Genomic DNA, 22,969 nt, shown 5'->3' with positions numbered 1-22,969 from the left:
CAATCGAGTCAGGAGAAACAGCAGATTTCTGGCTGGGTGTAATACTCAGTCCCAGTTAGAGTTAAGAGATATTGAAGTGTGCAGGCATTTGTCTGAACATTTCTCTCCAGCCTGAATCCACGTGAGGTTCACCATCCATTCTTCCTGTCCCTGCCTCCTGACCAGGTGTTGCTTTGAATTTTCAGGTTCAAACAAACTCCAAATCTCAAAGAAAAACCACCATGTGCTCTCTCTCTCTCTCTCACAAACACTCACACCCTGGTTTCAAACCAAAACTCCCAAGGGAAGCCAATCCCTTTTCTCTGTAAAGTAGAGCTGGGTTTGATCCCTGCAGTTTAAATATGGAACAGACTCCCCTAAAGTTCTGGTCAGGGGGCCAGAGATGTTCTAAGGCTTCAGGCTTTAACAGAGATTGGGCCTGAGTTGTTGAGTTCAGAGCGGGATTTAGATCAAAACGTCCGCCCCCAAGTTACGGATATTCAAAACATTGCTTTTTAGATCATCAGGCCTGACCTCCTGTATAACACAGGACACAGAATTTCATCCACTTGTTCCATCTGTGCCTATCTCTGCTCAGAAAGTTTGTAAAACCCTTTTCAGCAAAGAGACTCTGACTCTTTAGTGTGTAACAAACCCAGGAACTAGGTGGCACTCCAGCATGATCTAGTCTGTACAAACCTTCTCTCTCCTTTGAAAGTCCCTTCCTAAGGCAAGCTGGCTACTCTGCGATAAGGGGAGACAACTTTGGCTATAACAAAGGCTCTTGGCATTGTGCTTAATCAACTAAAAAACAATTCAAAGTGGAGTGAGAAATTGGTCCACTTGTTTTCATCACAGTTACTAGTTTTTTTAATCATTCCATGTAAACAAAGACCATAAGTAGGACACTTGTAGATTTGCTTATTCTCAACTCTCAGCTCTGCCTGCTGCTGTCACAAGAATCCCTTGGCTTGGATTCTTTGGAAGTAGGATTTTTTATGGGCTTTGTTTATTGATAAGCAGGGAAACCAGTCGAAGAAGCTGTATCTAAACAGTCATTGCCAGTGCCAATGAGGCTAGAGAAGATATTAGCGAAGCTGCGAGCTTTCATCTTGCTCCTCACCGGGTCAGGGGGCGTGTTAAAATTTCAGATCTAGAATCAACAAGGCAGGCTAGCGTGAACAAATATTTCCATGAGTGGGACTGGAAGGAACATGCCTAAGCAATATGCTAGTCTGTGAGACAATAATCAGTTGCTACTGCTTGGAAGAAGGTTGATCTATGCTATCTGGGCCTCAGTGTCCCTTCTGACTCGCCAATAAATGTACACATACATGTGCTTTGGGTAACATTCCCTGTCTTAAAGCTCTGGTTTATTAAGACACAGTGACAGAGAAACAGCTCTTGGCCCTCTGAGGTGTGAGCAGATCTCTCCCTAAGCAGCAGGGTTTCAATTTCTTCCCTCTTCCCTTCTCTGCTTAGTCCTTTCTGTCCTTGGATCACAGGAGCTTCTGTCTGGGAGGGGAGCACTGCTGGTTTCAGAAATGCAGAAAAGAGAGAAAAAGATTTCTTTGGAAACTGACAAGGATGGTAAACTAGCAGTGGATTCAGTGGCTGGGGAATGGCAGGGAACAGGAAAACCAGTTTCTAGGAAGCAATCCTGCATTGTCAGGGGATGAGATAGATATTATGTTATAACCACATGGTAGAAATCAAAGATGGAAAAAGAAAACCAGTTCGTTCGTTACATCCATCCACCAACTAGAGAACAGTTATTTCCTGCAGTATATTCTGCTATGTTTTACCCAGTCCTAAATTTCTTGCCTAATGGAGACTTTAATAGAGCTTTTCTATGTCTAGTTTTTATGCAAAAAAAAATCACTCTGCCTTTGCAGTGGACAGAGCAGGGAACTTCCATTTAGCATAGAGTTCTAAGACACTGCAAAATGCTTCTATTGTGGTATCCAGCAGGTACATCTGCCTTTCGCGGAAGCTCCTCTCTGTCATCTACTGAACCCTTTTCATTGCAATTTGAATTTATCATGCGATGCTCCTTTCCCTCCCCTGCCGCCATGTTGCCTCCTGCAGTTACATTGCACAGATGTCTGTACTCCGTGGCCTTACACCTAAAAAGTGTTTGTGATTTTTTGTTTCTCATTAAAGTTGGATTTTCAGCTGCTCTCCAGGGATGGACTTTACAGTGTGTTAGCAGACAGCCTCAGTCCTAACTTCATCCTTTTAGCTATTAACACAGAAACAGGTGAAACTTTTGCAAGTTTCCAAGGAAAGGCAAGGGAAAGCTCTGAGGAAATGTTGACCTATTTTCTTCATCAGAATTTGAAACTTTGGTTAAAAAACAAAACAAAAATATCACACCAAACCCCTACATTTTGATTTTTATTCCTCACCAGTTCTGGCTACGAAGGAGTTAGTTTGTTTTTGTGTTGTTCTGAAATTTTCTCCACTATATCCAGACAGAACCCCCTGGGTTGATGCAGATATTATGGGGGAGCTTTAAAGTGGAAAACAAGTATTTTCACTTGCCTAGATTTCCTTGAATGTCAGTGTTTCTCTGTTGAAATGAGACGTTAGGCTCTCAAGAGGCAGAATGTTACACGGGTAACATCCACTGAATTATTATGTAGACTTGGGAAATCATATAATTACTGTCTGTAAACAGGGATAGCAATACTGTTCCTTGTAGGGGACTAGTAGTTCTTGGATAGAACATAGAATAGAAGTGCAAAGTACTGCTAAATGCTGAACTTTGGCCTCTGTTGTCCTTTGCTTGGGGACACTTTATTCATCTCATGCTATTTGGTTGAAAGGAAACTGTAGAAGTGCATCTCCAGGCATCAATCTCAAAGGATTCTCCCTTGTGCACCTTATCTAAGATGGCTCCATACCTGTGGCTCTTGTTTTCTATCGCTCTGTCTCACCTTCCAATTTGTAGGAAGATTAAGTATAGTTGTATTAATTTAGATGGAATATATGTGCTAAAGGTGTTAACATAATATAACCCAGTCACTGTCCAGCATTAAACAGTGTTAAACAAAGTCTGGGATCTGGTATACAGAGTCCTCAGCCTGCTTAGTACCATGGTAAACACACTATCAAATTCATGCCAAAGCTTAGAAATGTATTGACTGAAACACATTAAAGGAAAAGAATCAAAACGAGGCAAACAGCATTGAAACTGAAATTGATGATGTAAAACAAGCGTAATCAAAACCTGTCAATGTCCCTTTCTGGATGCAGTGAATATTGGTTAACGTCTCTTATTCAGGGAAGGAGTCCTTCTCGGTGGAGAAGAAAGGGTTAGTTCTGGTGTTCAATTCTGAATCGGGAATGATAGTCACTTTCCTGCTTTAGACAAAACAGACAGGGCACAGAAGAAAGGTAATAATGATGGGGAAAATATGGCTTTTGCTGATGTTCTCAGGACACAGGGTGGCTGGTCAGTCACAGATGGATGCTTTGTGCTGACTAGTCAGCCACACTAGCTGCTGCTCTGGACCCTGGCTCACCTCGCTGGTCCAGAGACATCATCTGGTTGGTTCGGTCAGGTTCCCTCTCCTTCACTGATTCTTGTAAGGCTAGCCAGAGCTGGATGGGCCGTCTCATCTCACCATGTGCAGGATTTCAGGATTAGGTGAAGAGCTGAGAGAGAGAGAGAGAGAAGGAGAATAGGAGTCGAAGACTGAGCAAGATTTCACCGGTGTCATGTTGGGGTCCTTGCTGGTGCAGTGACGATGGTCAAGTGCCTCTGTAACAGAGACAGACCCTGGTTGTCCATGAGCAGGGTCAAACCTGGGACTTCTGGAGCTAAATGCATGAGCCTCTGCTGCCGGAGCTAAAAGCCATATGGCCCTTAGCTAAGGCTTCAGAGCAAACTCATTAATCTCTCTATCTCCCCCTCTGTGGTCTCGGTGCCACTTGAGGGGACAGAACACCACACTCAGGTGGTGTGTGGGTTACATCTCTACTGGAGCATCAAGCTCTGGTGTCACGGCAACAATCTTTCTGTTTCACTCACAGTACTGGTAAACTTTTTTCTTTTCTTTTCAAATTCTCTCTTTTACGGGGCCCAAAAAGGTGATGGGATCCATCCTCCTGTTATTTTGTCTGCCAATTAGCCCTAATTTCTGACATGGCAATTTTGGTACACTTGGTTTCTGATTCTTTACTTCTCTTATTTATTGCTCATGACCGTTCTAATCAAATTAATTCAGTCTTTCTGTCTCACCTCATATCTTCTCTTAAACAGTTTTATATAACAAGCCATTGTGACAATCCACGAACATTTACCCACTTTGTTACCAGTTAGGCTAACAATTAAAATAGGCCTTCTAGGTCTCAGTTATTAAAACATGGTCCAAAATTTGTTTTACATCATCTCAGTATCATGATACCAATGGCATCGCATTATGGCATAATTACTTTGACAGAGGTGGACAGAGTCAGAAAAGTGGCAGCCCCTAATGCTACCATGAGCAAAGCTAGAGAAACAAACCCTCTGCACCGTCACTTGCAGTAGGAACACCACAGCAGCGTAAGGTTCCAAAATAGTAGCAGCAAAAAATTGTTCCAGTCTTTTCATTATCAGCAAAGAGGTCGCTCCTCTTCCATCTTTATCTCCAGCCTCCATTACTCTCTCTCTTCCTCTGATGTTAATTGTAAAGCCAATTCCTTCTAGAAAGAGCCCACTGGACCGATCTGATCGGACTGATCTGAACTCAGCTTTGTGCAATCAGCTGATTGTATTTACATCTAGTGGGAAGCCTAATTATGTGTATAATACATAAATTATTACTTTAAGTGCACATAGTCCTGCTGTTCTTGCATACTTTATCTGATATCAGGCTTTGCCAGATCTGATTGTGCTCCAGGGTTGGCAGCTGGTCAGAACCATTTTGAATGGATTCTCTCCAGGTGCTTTTGCTGGCCACTTCATCACCTGGTTTCCTACTAAGAAAGAACATCTGATTTTATTTGGAAATATATTCTTCTCGCCTGCTTAGGGTTTCTGGCCCTGATTCTACCCTTGTGTTTCGGCAAGACTGCCTACATATACCATAGCGATCTTTATTCCCACATCCTCTGTATTTAGTATGATGCTGAAAACTTCTCTCCTATCCATGTCATTTCCAATGCACCTCTTTACTGTGATAAACAAGGTAAAGTGCATCCAAGCCATGGTTGCTTTTCTTTTCTTTCCTCCATCTTCAGTTACATCTGCAGCATCCATTTTGCTATTCTGCCCTGCTTCTCCTCCCGGCACACGAAGAACATATGTGTCTATATGGGAAGGAGGCGCGTATTCGGTAATTTTTTTTCCTTCTCATCATTTACTCTCCCACCCTCTCTCCAGGAGAAGAATTTCAAAAGTGTCTGAGCATCCCACTTCCGCTCTGAAGTGGGTGGGCACGTTATGAACAAAATCAGCTTCTCGTAATTTTGCATGATTTAATGGGGGGGGAGGGACAAAAAGAAAAGGAAATGACTTGGCCCCTGAAATTCTGCTATGTTAAATTGTGATGGTGATATTTTTCACGTGGAATTTGGCTGGAGGAAAACAACAATCCCTCCTTCCTTTGAAATGGCTGACATGGTTATTTACAGAGCACTGCCAGTGTGCACCATGTGCTCCAAAACACAGAGGATAAAGCCCCCTTGTCGTGGAGTTCACTCACTGCAGGTGGAGCCACCTCCTGGCCGCTCTGGGAATTATCGCCTGCACCCTCCTCTTGTGGCCTCCTCACCTGTCCTGTCTTGCCCAGTGGCCCCACTTGCTCCAGGAGTTTCAGCTTCTTTTTTTGTGACTTGGCCTTCTGACCAGGCCACTATGGTCCTCCCCTTCCGTGGTATCATAGTCTTTGAGGGCAAACTGTCCCAGACAGTCTGCTCTCCACTGCCTAGTCTGTGCCAGTTCCCCAGTGGCTGGTAGGGGAACCAGGGCCTGCCTTCTATTTGGGTTCCAGCTCAGGGACCCTCTACACAGCAGCCAAGGTCTGCCCTATCCAAGGGCGGCTCTAGATATTTCGCCGCCCCAAGCACGGCGGCATGCTGCGGGGGGCACTCTGCCAGTCGCTGGTCCCGCGGCTCCGGTGAACCTCCTGCAGGCATGCCACCGAAGGCTGCCTGCCTGCCACCCTCCCAGACCGGCAGAGCGCACCCCGCGGCATGCCGCCCCAAGCACGCGCTTTGCATGCTGGGGCCTGGAGCCGCCCCTGGCCCTATCTTATCTCTTGCTGCTTTTCTCCTGAGTCTTTCCTACCTTTCTGGTTCTCGCCCTTCTCTGGGTATGCCAGCCAAAACTCCCTCTTCCCAGGGAGCAGAATACCCCTGTAATTGTTGGTATACCAAATATACTTACTTGAGTAGTATTGGTACCGGATGAGTAAATCGACACCAGCTGAGGAGGTGACCCCCTGAGGGGACATATTGTCTGACACAGAACATTTATCACAGAATGCTGGGATTTATTCTACGCTGACGAAGTGGATATTCACCCATGAAAGCTCATGCTCCAATATGTCTGTTAGTCTATAAGGTGCCACCGGACTCTTTGTTGCATTCTACGCTGGGTCGCTCTGCTGTTTATGAAATGCAGCTCCTGAGTCACTGTGGGACCTTGGTCAAGTCATTTAACCTCTCTGAGCCCTGTGTCGGGTGATCAAAACCAGTATGTAAAACTGGGAGAATGATACTGCCCTACCGCAGAAAGGTCCCAGTTCAGAGACCTAGGTAGACGTGTGCCCAAGTCTATCCCTATTCAACAATGTACTTAAAGTTCTGCATGGGCTTGAACAGGGTTGGATGGATGGGTGGGGGCTCAGTGGCAGGTAGGTGTCTAAATAGCTTTGCGCATCTGGGCCACAATGCTTTGAGGTTTAATCACTGTTTGTAAAATGACCCAAGCTCTTTAGATGAAAGGGGAGGTGCTAGTGCTAACTATTATTAGTTGTTAAAGGGATGTGGGAGAATTTATATATATAAGTTTGCACCAAACAGACCTGATTTTCTTTCTTTACCCTGTATAAAACCTCAGGGCAAATTATTCTCCATTGTAATCTATTGTAATTGCCACTTAATTTGTCATCACTTCTAAAGTGCACCTCTGATCTCCCAAAACAAGGTGAACAGAAGCCACAGGCCTGGATGATTTTTTTTATGCTTGAAAAAACCTTTATTTTATTGCGTTTTATTCAGTAATTCAACATTAACCTTTATATTTGTATCAATAAATAATGGCACACAAGCTGTGAGGAAGCGAAGTGGGCCAAAGAGACCTTTCGGTGGCTTGCTGTGTCTCTTCCATTACCAGACAGTCCCTTGTCTCAATGATTTACTCTTGGTTAACATTCATGGTGGACCCTAAACACAAAGAGAGAAATAAATAAACCAAAGAGCCCCAAATGAATAGTATCCTTCTTATCTCTTATCTGAAGCTGCCTAAAGGCTACAAATTCAATTTAATCCTTCTACCATCAGTCAGTCTAAGATCTAATTCAAAGGAGAGAAAAAAGTACACAGCAGCTGGTCTGTGGCTCCTGACAGAAAGAAGTTCTTTGAATGAGTCACTGTAGGGCAGATGAGTCGTTCAAATGAGAGGTGTTTATTGCCACTGAGCTGTCCCTAGCCATGCTGTTGTGGACCTGTAAAAGAAAAGAAGTGCTTGTGGACAGAAAGGAAAATAGAGACTCCAAGGAAATCAATGTGTTTTGCCAAATCTCCAGAGGCACCAACTTCTTGAGTTCCTGTGGGGGTGCTCAACTCACATCCCGCTCCAGGCTGTGTCCCCACTCAACCCCTTCCCTCAACCCCCACCTTGCTCTTCCCTGCCTTTTCCCACCCCAATGGCCCCCCCACTTTTAGGGAGCTTCTGCTGCTCCTGCATACTAATTATCTTCACAGTCATACATAACAATACATATCAACAATTCTGTCCTACACTTCACCAGGATGTAATTCCTTCCACTATGAAGCTGGACCTGCCTCCAGTCCACAAATCCAATTACTCAAAAACAGAGCTCAAACAAAACCTTAACTCCAACCAAATAATTTTTCCATTAAGGATCTACAATTTTCAAATTACCAATATACAGTCTCTCCATCTCTGTAATATCTCTCTCTTCTGCCTGTCGTACAAACAGTTCATTAACACTTCTTATCCATGCACACATTCTCTAGAATCAAAGTTCAACATAATTGTGTTCTAGTCAAACAGAATTTATTATTTTCTCCCTATTCAAAACAGTCTGCTATGTCTTACTTGTCTACTTTACACTCAAGGTAATAGATAGTTCTTAAAATCAGATGTATTTCCTACAAACCTGAGTACTTTAAGGCTGGAGTAAAGCTTGCCGGTGTTCTGTAGGTTTTAAGTAATTGGATGGTGGGTGGTTGTAGACTTGTATAGGATGGGAATAGATTGTGATGATGGGTAGGATATTTATAAAACTAACCCACGTCTGGCATTTAGTCTAGAGCTAGATGGAAACTTTGGACTTACTACAACTCAGCTGTTTGTTAGCTATGGGGAATCAAAGAAACATTAGCCTGCAAGTTTAAATTTAAAAAGGAGCCATTGTTAGCTGCCTCTAATGCAGGCCTGCACAACTTGTAAAGCAGCAAGGGCCATATTACTCCAAAGAAAACAGCTGAGGGCCGAACCCCCCCAGCCCAGCCAAAACACCCCCCCAGTACCACCCAGCCCCCCGCTGAAATACATCTCCTGCCCCAGCGCCACCTGGCCCCACAGAAACACCCACCCTCAAGTATAAAGCTTCACTGCCACTGTCCGCTCACCCGCTTGGCTCGTCGTCCCCCCATGAAATAAAGAGAAGGGAAAAGGGGGACAGTTTGAAAGGATTCGATGTGACTGTCCAACACACAAACACAGGGGCTGCAGGGAGCCCGGGGAGGCGGTGGGTGGGCAGTGTGATAGGGGCCGGGAATGGGGAAGGACTGTGGACCAGGGAAGGGGGCAGGAGTTGGGGCAGGGGAGGTGCAACGCACACACACACACACACACACACACACACACACACGTCTCCCCTGGGGGTTTCCTGGCTGCCCACAGAGACAGTGGGGCAGAAACTGGGACCAACCAGTGCAGTAGCCGCCCCACCCCCAACTGAAGGGTGGGGTGTCTCAGCCCAGGTCCCCCCCCCAAACCCCGAGCTGCGGCTCGAGCCCAGGCCAGGTGCCCCTCCCCTCGCTTGGCACATACCGGCTCTGCCTTGTGCCCAGCGCTTCCCACCTCAGCAGGCCCCGAAAGTGATGCACCCACTATAGGCCAGGTGGGGGCAGTGGGAGATGGAGAAATGTGTGGTTCTAGCCGTTAGGCCGGTTGGAATGCGGTGCGCATGCGGGGCTGTGAGGCGCCCCCCCGGGCAAGGGACAGACGCAGCAGACCCACCCCGCTGCTTGCCCATGGGCTGCACAGTGAGCCCATGCAGGCTGCATGTGGCCTGGGGGCTGCATGTTGTGCAGGCCTAAACTGCTGAATAGTTTGACTTCTAGTTTTTCTGAAGATGTAGGCCTTGCCCTAAGAGTTGTAAATATGGGGCTATTACACGTTGTATTTCATATATAAGGAAAGGATTTAATTCCTACCTATATGCAAATCACAATGTGACTTCAGCTATAGTTGCTACCTATGCTTCCATAGTTGAGCTATCTAATCTATTTTTAATCTAATTTAATTTTAAGAATGTATATGTAATCAGTCACCATAGTATTTCAGACTGTATAAAAAAAAAGTATATTGCTCCATATTGTTCCTGCCTGCAGGTATATGGGATCTTGGGGAGCAATTACCACACAGGGGGGGTGCCAATTAATTTCTTTATTAAAGGAAAAAGGAAGTGGTGGGAATTTAACAATGAAATACGATGGGATGGGGTGTATAGGGTATTTACAATAGACAATGATGGGGGGGGTTCTTCTTATTGAACAGTGTAGGGAGTTCTAACAGTGGAGTACAGTAAGTGGGGTTCAGCACAATGGGATACAGTACAGTCAATAAGCGTATCAAAAGAAATGCAAAATAAAATCGTAGCTTCTAAATAAAATGGTCAACAATCTTAGACAGAATGTATTAAGTGGTTAGTGGCCTTGTACACAATGTAACACAATGGTATCAATGCAAATACAAAGTATATCAGAAAAGTAGAAGCAACCAATGGGGTGTTATAATTACAAGTAAAATGTGAATCACAGTGCAATAATACAATATGGGTGATAAGTGAAATTATGCAATGTAACGGTATAAAAGAAAATTAATGACTTAATTTGTGAGGCTAGGATAGCAGATAATCTGCAAGAGTGTACCTAAAGGCTGGGTCAAGGAACAGGAGGGGGGAGGGGAGTGAATGGTTAGTGGCAACTGATGAGAGGAGAGTGCGGCTGGAAGCAGCGAGAGACTCTGAAGACCTGCAAGGTAAGGACAATGGAGCAGCGTGATGGTGATCTTCGGCAGGGGAGGGGCAGCGGAGAAGGGCTAGAGAGAGGTTTAAGCAACAAGCGGACACCAAAAACAAAGGAAAAAAAGCGGCAAAGGGTTTGGGAAGTTTCACAGGGGGAGAAGCAGCAAGGGGTTTGGGGAGTTCGGAGGGAGTGCAGATGCGGGGGAAAAGCAGCAAAGGGTTATAACAGGGAGACACGGAGAAGTACACAGAGGGGGAGATTGGAGCGGGGGAAAAACAGACACGGGAAAGTTCAGGGAGAGATCGGGACAGCGGGGAGACGAATTTAAGCAGCAAAAACCTTATCTATCTTAACCAACGACTAGGCAAAACAAGAAATATCACAATTCTAAGCAAAGCTATAACAAGCAACTATACGGAGCAACAAAACAGTAAACTATAACAAGACAGGTGAACTTACAAGCTCTACAATCTTAACAAACTATGACTTCTTAAACTAAAAAAACAAAACCTATGGTGCACCTTATGCTATGGGGAAGTTACAGACGGCAGAGTGGTATGTGCCCAGGATCCAGCTCCCACGGAAGCCAAGGGATGGTGGCTGCAGCAAGGGATACAGCTGGAAGCAGGGAGCCCCGAGGCAAAGCCCACAGGAGCAGAGCTTAGCAGCGGCACAAACTTATTTTTAGCGGCAAAGCGCCGCGGAATTTGAGAGAGGTTTTTAAGACACAGACCAAGGTTTAGCTTGAGTCTGTGTGCTGGGGAAACAGAGCCAGCAGCTAAAATAATAAAATAAAAGTAGGGAAAGTTTCACAGAGGGATTCCTACCAGTGCCCAAGGCAGCAGCAAAGGCAGAAGCAGCAGCAACATCAGAAGGCTCAGTACAGTCTCAATAATCAGGAGATCTCTCAGGTAGCAATTCGTTCTTCGTGGGGGGGGGTTTAAAAAACCGGGGGTACGTTCAAAAATAAAACGAGAGCAGAGAAAGGACCCTCTAGAACCCCTGGCTGATCAGACCAGGCAGCAATACAGGAACCTTTCTGATGTTTGTTTCAAAAATGTCTGTTTTTAAAGGCAAACTCAGGCAGTTTCCCGCCAGTAATCCTGATAGGCTCCCTCTGTCACAGGGGAGGAGGCACAGGGAAAAACCAGGCAGGTTAAGCACAGAAACATGTCTGGGCAGAATCCTGTGCAATAGGTGACTCAAAAGCACATGAGGCCTATGACTCATGCCCAGGATCTTAAAAACACAATAGGTCTTGCAGCTCTGGACATTGCCTGCCCTACACCAAGCCCAGGTTCAAGGAGCTGATAACAGGACTAACCCTTTGAACAGGGCAGTGGTCCCATTTAGCACGCAGCAAAAGTGGCCATCCCTTTGAGAAGGGCAATGGCTCTTGTTAAACAGCTTAAGGGGCCCTCCCTTTGAGAAGGGCAGTGGCCCTGGTAAACAACTTAACAGCCAGGGAAGGGCGACCACAGGAGGAGAACAAAAACAAAATGGAGTATGGGGACAGCTGTAAGAAACAAAATGGAATAGGGGATAGCTGTAACAGACACATATAAAAATAAATGGGCTTTTCACCCTCCTAACCTGACCCTGAAGAGTAGGCAAAATCCAGCTAGAAATCTTTAAAGAACAGGCATTTTGGGGTGAGATTTCAGATGCTTGCTGTAGGCTGAAAAAAACATGGGAACTGCCTGCTTTTTGGTCAATAGGAGTGAGTGTGTTCACAGCTGAAATCAGGAAGCACAGAGATATGTGAAGAGGGTGTTGGGGAGGTTAAAGGGGGAAGAAAGTTAACACTGGTTTTGAATCTCAAAGGTAAAATTTGAGAGGAGGGCATATTGTCTTAACTTGTCGCTAGCAGTGTGGTTACTAGAATCATAAAAATATAGGACCGGCAGGGACCTTAATAGACCATCTAGTCTAGTCCACCCTGCACTGAGGCAGGACTTGTTAGACCACCCCTGACTAACCTGTTTTTAGAGACTTTCAACAACTGCAACCTCCCTAGGTAATTTGTTCCAGGGCTTAACTACCCTGACAGTCAGGATGCTTTTCCTAATGTTTAACCTAAATCACCTTTAATTTAAGCCCATTACTTCTTGTCCTGTCCTCAGGGCTAAGGAGAACAATTTATCACTCTCCTTAACAATCTTTTGTGCACTTGAAGACTGTTATCATGTCTCCCATCAGCCTTCCTTCTCCAGACTAAACAAACACCATTTTTTTCAATCTTTCCTTGTAGCTCATGTTTTCCAAACCGTCAATCATTTGTCCGCTTTCTTGAAGTGTGGTGCCCAGAACTGGACACAGTACTGCAGTTGAGGCCTTATCAGTGCTGCGTAGAGCAGAATTTACTTCTTGTATCTTGCTAACAACGCTCCTGCTAATACATCCCAGAATGATGTTCTCTTTTGTTTGCAACTGTATTACATTGTTGACTCATATTTAGTTTGTGATCCACTGTAAACCCCAGATCCTTTTCTGCAGTACTCCTTAGTTAATGATGTAGCCCTGCATTATTGATCTAGTTATACTGTGACCTTGGGGAGCTCAGAGATGATTTTAAACCCTGTTGGGGCAACGATCACTCTCCTTTTCCTGCTATTTATACTCTTGTTCATTTATTTTTGTCTTTCAGATGTATAGCTCTATGGATTTTGGAAGACGCTGGCAGCTAATGCATGAACGGATCACTCCAAACAGGTTTTACTGGTGAGTGATCCATCAAGCTCCTCTTGAGTTATGCAGACAATATAGCATGTTTGTGTTCATCACACACCGAAGAAGACTCTGAGGGACCCAGGATCTAGAATTATTGCTGTTCTGCCAGACCCAGGTATTCAAAATTCAAATTCAAAATTCAGGTATTCAAATGAGTTTGGTCCCAAAAATCCTGAGATTGACTTAGGAGTGTCTTTAAAAAAAGTTTGGAGTTTTTAATGCATCTTCTGATGTCATAGCCTTTGCGTGGGGGAAGGGCCATATTTTCAAGCCTTTCAAGCCACAACCTTGAGAGTTAGAAATTTACTTTAAAAAAAAAAAAGAGTGCTGAGATTCTCATGTAATCACCTGACTCCAGGAGCTTTAAGGAAAACAAACACCAACTGTAGTGACACTTGTTAATAATGTTATTGACTACTTCCATTCTATTGTGTCCCAGGTGACTGTGGGGAGGGGCTTTTAAACAGAATCAATGTGTTAATTAAAGAACATGCTAGGCTTTTATTATGTGTTAGAATGTATTTTTATCATCAGATAACTAGGAAATAAGGATACATCTACACCGCAAAGAAAAACCCGTGGCACCTAGTCTCAGTCCCTGGGTCGATTGACTCTGCCTCATGGGGTTCAGCCTGCGGGGCTAAAAATATCTGTGTAGATATGCTGGAGCCTGGGCTATGGGAGACTCCCCCCCTTTCTAGGTTTCAGAGCTGGGGCTCCAGCCCAAGTGGGAATGTCTACATTGCTAATTTTAGCCCCACAGCTTGAGGCCCGGAAGCCCGAGTCAGCTGACCTTAGCTCTGAGACTCAGTGCTGTGGGTTTTTCTTTGCAGTGTAGACAAACCCTAAGTGGCTCAGGGGGTTTGATTTTGAGAGGTAAAAAAAATGTAATAGCATTTAGGTGACCTAGGTGCTTAAGTCCTAGTTTCAGAAGAGAGTTATGTATGTCAGAGCCTGAGTCTCATTGAAAATCAATGGGACCAAGCTGCCGCAGTACCATTTCAGAGGTATTTAGGCTGGCTCCAGCCACAACCACGCCACTGGCCACTGGTGCTCAAGGCAGTGCGGGAAGGGGGCAGGGAGCGGGGGGGCGGGGTTGGATAGAGGGCAGCGGAGTTCAGGGTGGTGGTCAGGGGGTGGGGGTGTGGATAGGAGTCAGGATGGTCAGAGGGCGGGGAACAGGGAGGTTGAATGGGTGAGTGTAGGGGTCCCAAGAGGCAGTCAGGAAGGAGGAGGTTTGAATGGGGCAGCGGGGGGGCAGTCAGGGGCAGGGATTCTGGGGGCGGTCAGGGAGAAGGGGTGGTTGGATGGGAAATGGGTTTCCAGGGGGGCAGTCAGGAATGAAAGGAGGGGTTGGATGGGGTGGTGGGGGGCAGTCAGGAGTGGAGGTTCCAAGGGCAGTCAGGGGACAGGGAGTAGGGTGGTGGTGGATGTGGCAGCGGTCGTGGGGGGTCCATCAGGGGGCAAGAAGTAGGGGGCAGGGGCCAGGAATCAGCCTCCCCTAACCAGCCCTCCATACAATTTCTGAAACCTGATGCGGCCCTCAGGCCAAAAAGTTTGCTCACCCCCCTTTTACAGCATGGCCTTGTTCATCCCACATGAAGGGGATCTTGGGACTTGTAGTCCAGAAGGACTATGGGAGTTGGAGGCTGACAAGAAATGTTGGGACAAGGAGTGTGTACAGACAGTTTAGGAGGGAATAGGGTTTGCTTTTTTGCTTGGTTCTGGCAAGTTGTGGGTGTCTCTCATCAAAGAGGAAGCCATCACCTTTAGATAAGAGAAGCTAAATCAGTGCTGTACTGTGAGTATAATTAAAGAAGACCAGGTAAAGTCCACCACCCTAATTAGTGGGAGCATTATATACAAAGGTGACAACCTTATCTGAGCAATAAAAGGGACCTAACCCAAAAATGTGAGCAGGTTGCATTATATGGAGTTGCCATTTCAGATGTCTCCTCCTTGCCAGAAATACAGAGGGTCATCGGTTACTGGAAAGAGTGGCAACAAAGCTTTTTTTCCACTCAGAGGCAGCAGTATTCCAGTGATGATAAACTTTCCAAGAGAACAAATTAGGTTGTTTGCACAGTGGGCAAGATTTGAACCACCTTATTGTAATGCCAGGCTCAGGGATATTGAAACCCTGCAATATAATAACTTCTCTTGGCTGTTTGAGTTCTTTGTTATTATGCTGCAAGCTGTGATTGTTGTTCTGAGCTTGTAAGGTGTGTGTCGGGAAGAAAAAAAATGAACACACTGAAACTTGGAGAGCTTGCGGGTTTTTTTATTATTATTACTATGTGGAGTGGGTAGAACACAAATATATAGGACCCTGTAAGTTTCAGAGGAACATAAGCTGCTGCTCTTTGGGTTCCACTGTCGCGTAAAAAGCTAAGTCATCAGATTGTGTTAACTGAAGCTTCCAGGAGGCGTGAAGTAACAGCAACAAAGACATGACTATGTTAGTCCTTAGAAGGAGCTGCGAATTTGAGCTCCTCCGAATCTATTATTGACAGGTCTCAGATAAACCTCTTACATCAAATGGTGAAATCTTCAGCAGCTTTGTCAAGATACCACTTGACTTGTAGCAGCATTTTCAATTGTCCAGAGCCACCACACATTTGCAGTACTATAACCTGCCGTTTTGTAGAACAAATCACCCTAACCCAGAAAGGGTTCATCTTTCTCCCCTCTACTATGTGATATTTTCCCAAATAATTACACCTGTCCAATGCTCAGGAGTTTCCATGTTGAAAAATTTTAGGGCCAGAAGGGATTATTTGGATTATCTGAATCAGCTTCCCGTGTAACACAAGCCATAGAATTTCGCAAGCCCATAGATTTGGGGCTGAGTTCAGGTCTGACCTATTGCATTATAAAGGACCAGATTTTGATACCTTTACTTATGTAGTAGCAATTTATCATACGTGTTGTCTCATTGAATTGATTAGCACAACTTGGGAAGGAAGGTGGTCCTCAGCATGAGGAAAGGGTTCCACATGTGACTTCCATATGTCCTTATGGCTTTAAAGTCTTTAATGTCTTAGGACCCCAGTGAGGCTAAAAATGGGAGCTGGTAGCAATGGGAAGCAGAGTTCCCCATATTCCATTGTGGTGCTATCCCTGGAGCAGCCCGAGATAATCACGTTTAGATCGATGGCATTTTTAGGTAAAGAGAGACTATTTGAGTTCAGTTTTATAAGTTGTCATGGCTTCTTCTAAGCCTTGTTTAGTTGAATTCATGGTCACTAAGGCACCTGCCTTTCCAGGTGGAGGGAGACAAAAGACCATTTCCACATCATGTTTTGTGCACTGTAAAATATCGGGGAAACAGTTTCTTCAGTAAAACGTGATTTATACAGTACTAAGTAATCCCATCCCTAATCAGCTAAGCCCTTGAAGTCAATGGGACTTAAACCTGTGCTTAAAAGCAAGTGCCTGCTTAAGTGCTATGTTGAATTGGGGCCTTAGTACCAAAAAGGGGGCGAGGGCAGGTTGTCCACTAGCCTAGGACTTGGGAGACCTGGCTTCAAGTCTGTTCATGACCACAGCCTTCCCGTGTGACCTTGGGCAAGTCACTTAGCCTCTCTGGGCCGCTGTTTTCCATCTGCACAATGGGGCCCATAGCTCTGCCCTGACTCACAGGGGTTTTGTGAGTGAAAAATTCATTAAAGGTTGTGTGGTGCTCAAACACTACAATAATGGGGCCATACTGTGACATCAGAGAGACTAAAAACAAACCAGTCAGTAAAGGGTTAAGAGAAGTTTCAATGGGTTATAAATTCCTTCATCCTGTTAGCAGGTAAGTCCCTAAACAAGGGAATTCCTTAAGGTATCCTGCATTTACTGGCTGGTCAGCTGAACAGCTACATATTGCTTTCCCATCCACCCGTCTCTGGAGGGCCTGCTTATATTTTCAGAGCACACACAGAGCAAGAAATGCTCTGTGCGGAAGGCATAGTCCGTGTCAGAAGTAGCAGACTTTCTCGGCACTGCCCCAGCATTCTCTTCTCCTGCGGGTCCATTTGTTTCTACCGCTCTCCACCTTGGGGAGCAGCAAGGAATAGGAGGCAGTTGATGGGGATCTCCTCCCCTCCTTCACCTGTCATATTTAGTCATTTGCCACCCTCCCTCTGTACTGCGGTCTTAAGAGATGCCATCAAATAATTTGGGTGAAACTGTCAAATTGTAGCCAGGAACAGCTGGGCGGGGGGGTGGGGATTTAGCATTGGATTTAGCATGCATAGCCTTTCTGATGGGTACAGGGAGATTTGAAGCACTGAGAAGGTCAATACCTGGAACGTGCCCAGTCTGGAAAGGACGCGTAAGTGTACACTAATTACTAAGGAGCTGAATGGAAAACGCCAGCAGGGAAGTGGAGGAGGGATGGGGAGAGGAGGAAAATAGGACACGCGTCTCTCTTCGCAGAGCAATATTTCAGATCTCGCTTATCTTAGATTTTGCTTTGTTTTTAACAAGCAGTAGGGGAAACGATATTAAATTTATAACAAATGGTGCTAAAGGCACCAGCTGTTTTGCTCATTCTCCCTCTGTCGGATTTTACTTTCTCTTATTTCTGTGGCACTGAAACAAATCACTAGCCTCCTTGGAACTTTGTGGTTGTTGCTCACGCATTGCATCCCCACAGTCATTTTTAACTCCGCAGCAGGAGTGAAACTGACCTCTGCCACTTGAGCTAAAGGAGAATCTCTGGGTAGTGTAGGGTCTGTGACACACAGATGAGCAGTTCTGAGCCAATTCAGCAGAGGGCAGCAGTGCACAACTACACAGGCCAGCTCACTGTGGTGTTAACATGGTCTTTGGGGAGAGAAGACATGAACTGTGGTTGGCCAGAGGCTGTGCAGAGGTACCCAAGATTGGGAGTTCATGGTTGTTTGAGACAAACATGAAGAGCGTGGATGCTTGTCCGATGGTCTCACGAGAACTGGCTTTATTGTGAGATTTTCAGTCCTTGTTTAGCTTGTGGTGAGGCAGAAACAGTGGCAAGGGCCCTTTTTGCTGTATTTCTGAGCTTGTAGCCTAGGCCCATCAGGAAGATGCTGACTGAGTTGTATGAATGAGGAAGATAACTTGAGTGGGGCGGGAGCATTACCCGAATGTTTCTAAAATTTATGATCTGGGTTCGGATCTAGAAATAAGCAAATGTCTGTGGATCACTTCTCAGTTCTCTCTGTGATGTCCAGCGGGGCATGAAAATGTCCCAGCTCCAATGAGGACAGCCCTGGGATTGTGTCAGTTTTATTGTCCAATGAGGGCCTATTGGACATACCAAAGGGGAGCTTTACTTAGCATGTCTGATCCGTTAGCCAGCAATAAAATGATCATTTAAAAATTGTGTGTCTCTTGCAAACCCACTAATCACTAACTACCAGATGGTGTCATTATATAGTGCTGGGAAAACATCACTTGAGTTTTTACAGCCAGCTCTAGCGTTAAGAAAACATAGTTTTATAAATGTCAATTGACTATTAAATAATCTTGCATTAGAAATTTGTGAGTTAAAATAACCTTGTCCTCATGCTACATGGTAAAAGGAATAATTCCATCCCTGCATTTATGCGTAGTGTGGCTGTATTTCCATCACAGGACAGGTGCTTTCATAAACCTGAAGTGCTGGGTTCAAGCCACCGGAGCCCTACTGTGAAATGTTTAGCCTGAGTTGTCCTTAGTTTCTGTAAAGGTAGGTCTGGGTTTTGGGAGATATTTTTAACTCTACCTGCATTTATTGCAATGTTTCCTTAACAGCACCTGGCATGTACTGAAAGGGATGGTCTAGGTCAGGGGTGGCCAGCCAGAATTTACCAATGTACATTGCCGAAGAGCCACAGTTATATATCAGCAACCCCCCGTCAGCTCCCCCCGCAGCTCCTAGCACCTCCACCTTCCCCTCATGCCTCCCACCTGCTGTGATCAGCTGTTTTGCATGTGCAGGAGGCTCTGGGAGGTAGGGAGGAGGAGGGAAGGGCACAGCACATTCGGGGGAAGGGGCAGGGGCATTGGGGAAAGGGGTGGAATGGGGGCAGGGCCTGGGCAGAGCAGGGGGTTGAGCAGTGAGCACCCCCTGGCACATTGGAAAGCTGGCGTCTGTAGCTCCAGCCCCGGAGTCAGTGCCTATGCAAGGAGCTGCATATTAACCTCTGAAGAGCCGCATGTGGCTTCAGAGCCACAGGTTGGCCACTCCTGGTCTAGGTATGCTTAATCCTGCTTCAGCATGGGGGGTGGAATCAAACCGATGTATCCTGACTGGTAATTCTCTTGCTCTGCCATAGTCATCACAAAGCAAACTTTGCCTCCCAGTCTCTAGTTTATATGATATACAGTACAGATGGCATAGCCAATACTCTTGCATTATTGTGATCAGATGTTTATGATGGTGCCTGGCATATTTGGAGTAACCTTGGAGGAAGATTTATTTTATATTTTCCTTTTGGCCATACACATTTTTTCACAGACTTGACATTTTCCTCCTCCTGCTCCCTCCCTCCCCTGACTAGTAAGGGTTTTTCGTGGCAGAGTGACCAGATAACAAGTGTAAAAAATCGGGATGGGGCTTGGGGGGTAATAAGTGCTTATATAAGAAAAAGCCCCCCAAATTGGGACTGTCCCTATAAAATCAGGACATCTGGTCACCCTAGTTCATGGTAAAGTGTGACAGGATTACAAACATTGATATTACTGAGTCTGATGTGAGCATGCTGGGAAACGGTGGACATCTGCGTTTATTGGTGGGAGGTGTGCCAGCATTAATCATCCGCCAAATAGCCAAACCTAGGAAGAGAGAGACGCTTTCTAGGAACGCTTGGGATGTGGTAGAAGCCCTAAGGCAGATCCTCCAGAAGGTGTAAATTGGCATTGCTCCATCAATGCAGCTATGCCAGTTTATACCGCAGAGGAGCTGCCCCCTGTAGACTGTCGGGGCATGTGACTGCTGTAATGATGAAGCAGCACTTGAGGGAGAGCAAGGAGAGAGAACCCAGGAGAACTTGATGCTTCTCTGAAAAGGAAACAACTTCACTTTTTGTGTCTGAGCAAACCATCCAGGGGCTGCTGTGGAGAGACTGCTTAGAAATAAACATTAAGTTGTCAGTTTCAGTTAAGATTATGTCTTTGCTACAATTCCCATTTTGCAAATGTGATCCAGGCTTTTGTAACCAATTTGGCCCAGGGCAGAATCTTGGCAGAAATCGTTTCATCTGGGAAGCTGGCAAAAAACACACCAAAAACAAAACAAAACAAAAAAAGCTCCCTCCCTCCCTCCACCCAAAACAAACCAAAAATCAGCCACCAACTCACAACAAATCAACAACACTGATTGGATAATACACCAGAGTTGTTTGCAATTTATGTAAGGGCCAAAACCAAAGATGTCTGCTGGTTTCTGGTGCATTTTTATCCTCTCAGATGAATAACAACTTCAATTTATAAAAGTAACACAAGAACCTAAGAATAAAAGGAATTTGTTATGTGAGTTGCTAACAGTTCAAGCTCTCAGTAGCAGCTGATGCACTGGAAAAGTACTTAAAGGTTTTTGATGCATGAATAAGCAGTTTTATGATGATCTTCTTAAATGCATTATGCCAAGTCTCTGGGATAACTATTGTGTGTTTTAAGTTCCATTTAGAACTTTTTCCCACAAAGTCTCATGTACCCCACGGTGTTTTCGGAAGTATTATAGGTTTCTTGTTTTAAAGCTGTTTTATCAAAGAAAGCAGAATGGCCATAAGAAACAAGTGTGGTTGCTAGGGGAAATATGTTTAAATAAGTCTCCATGGTACAAACCATATGTAATTCCTAAAAGGAACACAAGGGTGGCAATTTGGTATCAGCCCTGTGGTCCATTTCCTCCGATATCCTGCCTCCAAAAATGGTTAGTGCCAGCTACTTTAGAGGAAGATGCAAGAAAAGTTGAAGTAGGCAATTTTGGAATAACTTCCCCATAAGGAAATTTTCTTCCTAAATTCTCCCTTATGTCTTGAAGCATGAGAGTTTATATCCCTTCAATTAAATCCATACTAACATAACTCTAGATGGTCTCATCCATATATATATCCAATCCTTGGTTTATAATTTGTCTAAATTCTTGGTTGAGGTATGTTGTGGCATTGAGTTCCACAGGCCGATAGTCTGCAGTGTGGTGGGTAGGGTGGGAAATAGTTCCTTGTATTGGATTTAAATTTGCTGCCTTCTGTTGAATGACCCAAGTTCTACCCTGGCTAAGAATTATGGCCCCAGAAATGCACCACCTTCTGATATCTGTTAAGAGCCTTCATGCTCCTGGGGCCAGGTTCTGCTCTGATTCACCCCCGGGGTAATCTAGAGTAACTCTGCTCACCCACAGAAGATCCTCTCTGTGTGGACACGCATGTGTCTGAAAACAGAGGGTCTGATGAGCCTGTCCGAGGGGGAGATCCTGGGGAGAAAATCGCCAAAGGGTTCTCCTTGGAAGAGATCGGGCAGTGCAGGCCCAATAGCCCCAGGGACTCTCCTGTGTGCACAGCTGCCACACAGGGAGAGGCAGCTCACTGCCCTAGAGGGAGCCTTTCTGCCCTGAGCCATGCGGGAGCAGTGGGAGGCTGATGTATGCCTCTTTCCCCGCCAATCCTTTTCCCTAGGTAGCTCTGTAGCCCACACAGTGCGGGGTCAGAGGTAAATATTGGCATGGAGGCAGCTTGTACATGAGAGACAGCGATTTGGCTGTGGAGGGTCCCAGGGTGATCTTTGGTGATATTTGTAGTAGGCAGCATCAAGAGCCAACCCCCTTTAATTAATGCATTGATTAATGCATCTGCCTGAGGCAGATGGGAATCATCAGAGCTTGACAGAGCAAACCAAAGGCCATTCTGCTGGAGTGTCTACAGCAGCACAGTCCACACCTGCCATTGGGTGGCAAGATCTAGGCTTATTCCTTGTTTTGTCTGATTTAACTTTTCTTTATTCTGCACCACACTCTGTTAATTGCTCTGTTTCTGAGTTCAAGTGGTCCAAGCATGTCCCACTACTCTTGTTTGATGGACAACCTCATTGAGCTTGGCTCTGCATAGGCAAAGGGGGACACATATCAGCTGCCACCTGAGAGCATGGATTCTGAGCAGGAGACATGAGGCAATCTAGAAACACACAGGCCAGTTGGTCCCAGGAAGACCACGGCCAAAGCTGTGGCTTTGGTGTGTTTCTCATACGTGTCGTTGTGTGGTAGGTTTATGGCCAAGATTTCCAAAAATGGAGTCTAAAGAGAGTCTCCTAAATGCCCCTGTAAGCTCCTAAATAAGGGCTTGTCTACACAGTGCCTTTACACTAGAAGAGAGTAGATTTTTAGTGCACAGTAGCATGTTGTGCACTAGCTGGCGCATGTAGACCTTGCTGATGCACATTAAAAGTTCTCAAGTGCATATTAATGTAGTCCCATTTCAAACAGTTCTCCATTAGCACACTCCGGGGAACTTGATTCACACCAGGCAAGATCCACATGAGTCAGTGTGCAACGTGCTGGCGAGGACTAGAATTTAACTTCTCTAGTGCAGACTAACACACTGTGTAGACAAGTCCAATTTGTGGGCCGATTTTCACAAGTGGTGAACACCCTGTAGCTTTCAGTTGACTTCTGGGGAGTTCCTGGAAGCTCAACTCTTTTCATTTGTTTTAGGGGTGGAATTTTCATAAGTGTGCAGTGGTGCTCCAACTGTCCCCACTGGTAAAAATCTCTTCGAGTTCAATGGGAGCAGATCTAGGCTGCTATCGAGAACTTTTGAACATCCAACATGAAATAAGGATTTAGAATTCTAATGGTAGGCTCCTGTTTTTGGAACTC

The 22,969-nt window shown here is 45.3% G+C and overlaps 1 protein-coding gene across 1 annotated transcript in view; it reads left to right on the top strand.

Moving 5' to 3' along the window:
• Positions 1 to 22,969, top strand: part of SORCS3 (sortilin related VPS10 domain containing receptor 3) — a 503,211-nt gene that overhangs the window by 337,117 nt on the left and 143,125 nt on the right. The window contains exon 5 of the mRNA XM_050957974.1: positions 13,061 to 13,134. Coding sequence (XP_050813931.1) covers positions 13,061 to 13,134 — 74 coding nt within the window. The remainder of the gene's footprint in view (positions 1 to 13,060; positions 13,135 to 22,969) is intronic.

Source organism: Gopherus flavomarginatus, chromosome 6 (assembly GCF_025201925.1).
Source record: "Gopherus flavomarginatus isolate rGopFla2 chromosome 6, rGopFla2.mat.asm, whole genome shotgun sequence".
Taxonomy (NCBI): Eukaryota; Metazoa; Chordata; order Testudines; family Testudinidae; genus Gopherus; species Gopherus flavomarginatus.
The sequence above is the reverse complement of the archived record's forward strand: the minus strand, read 5'-3'. Positions and strand labels throughout refer to the sequence as shown.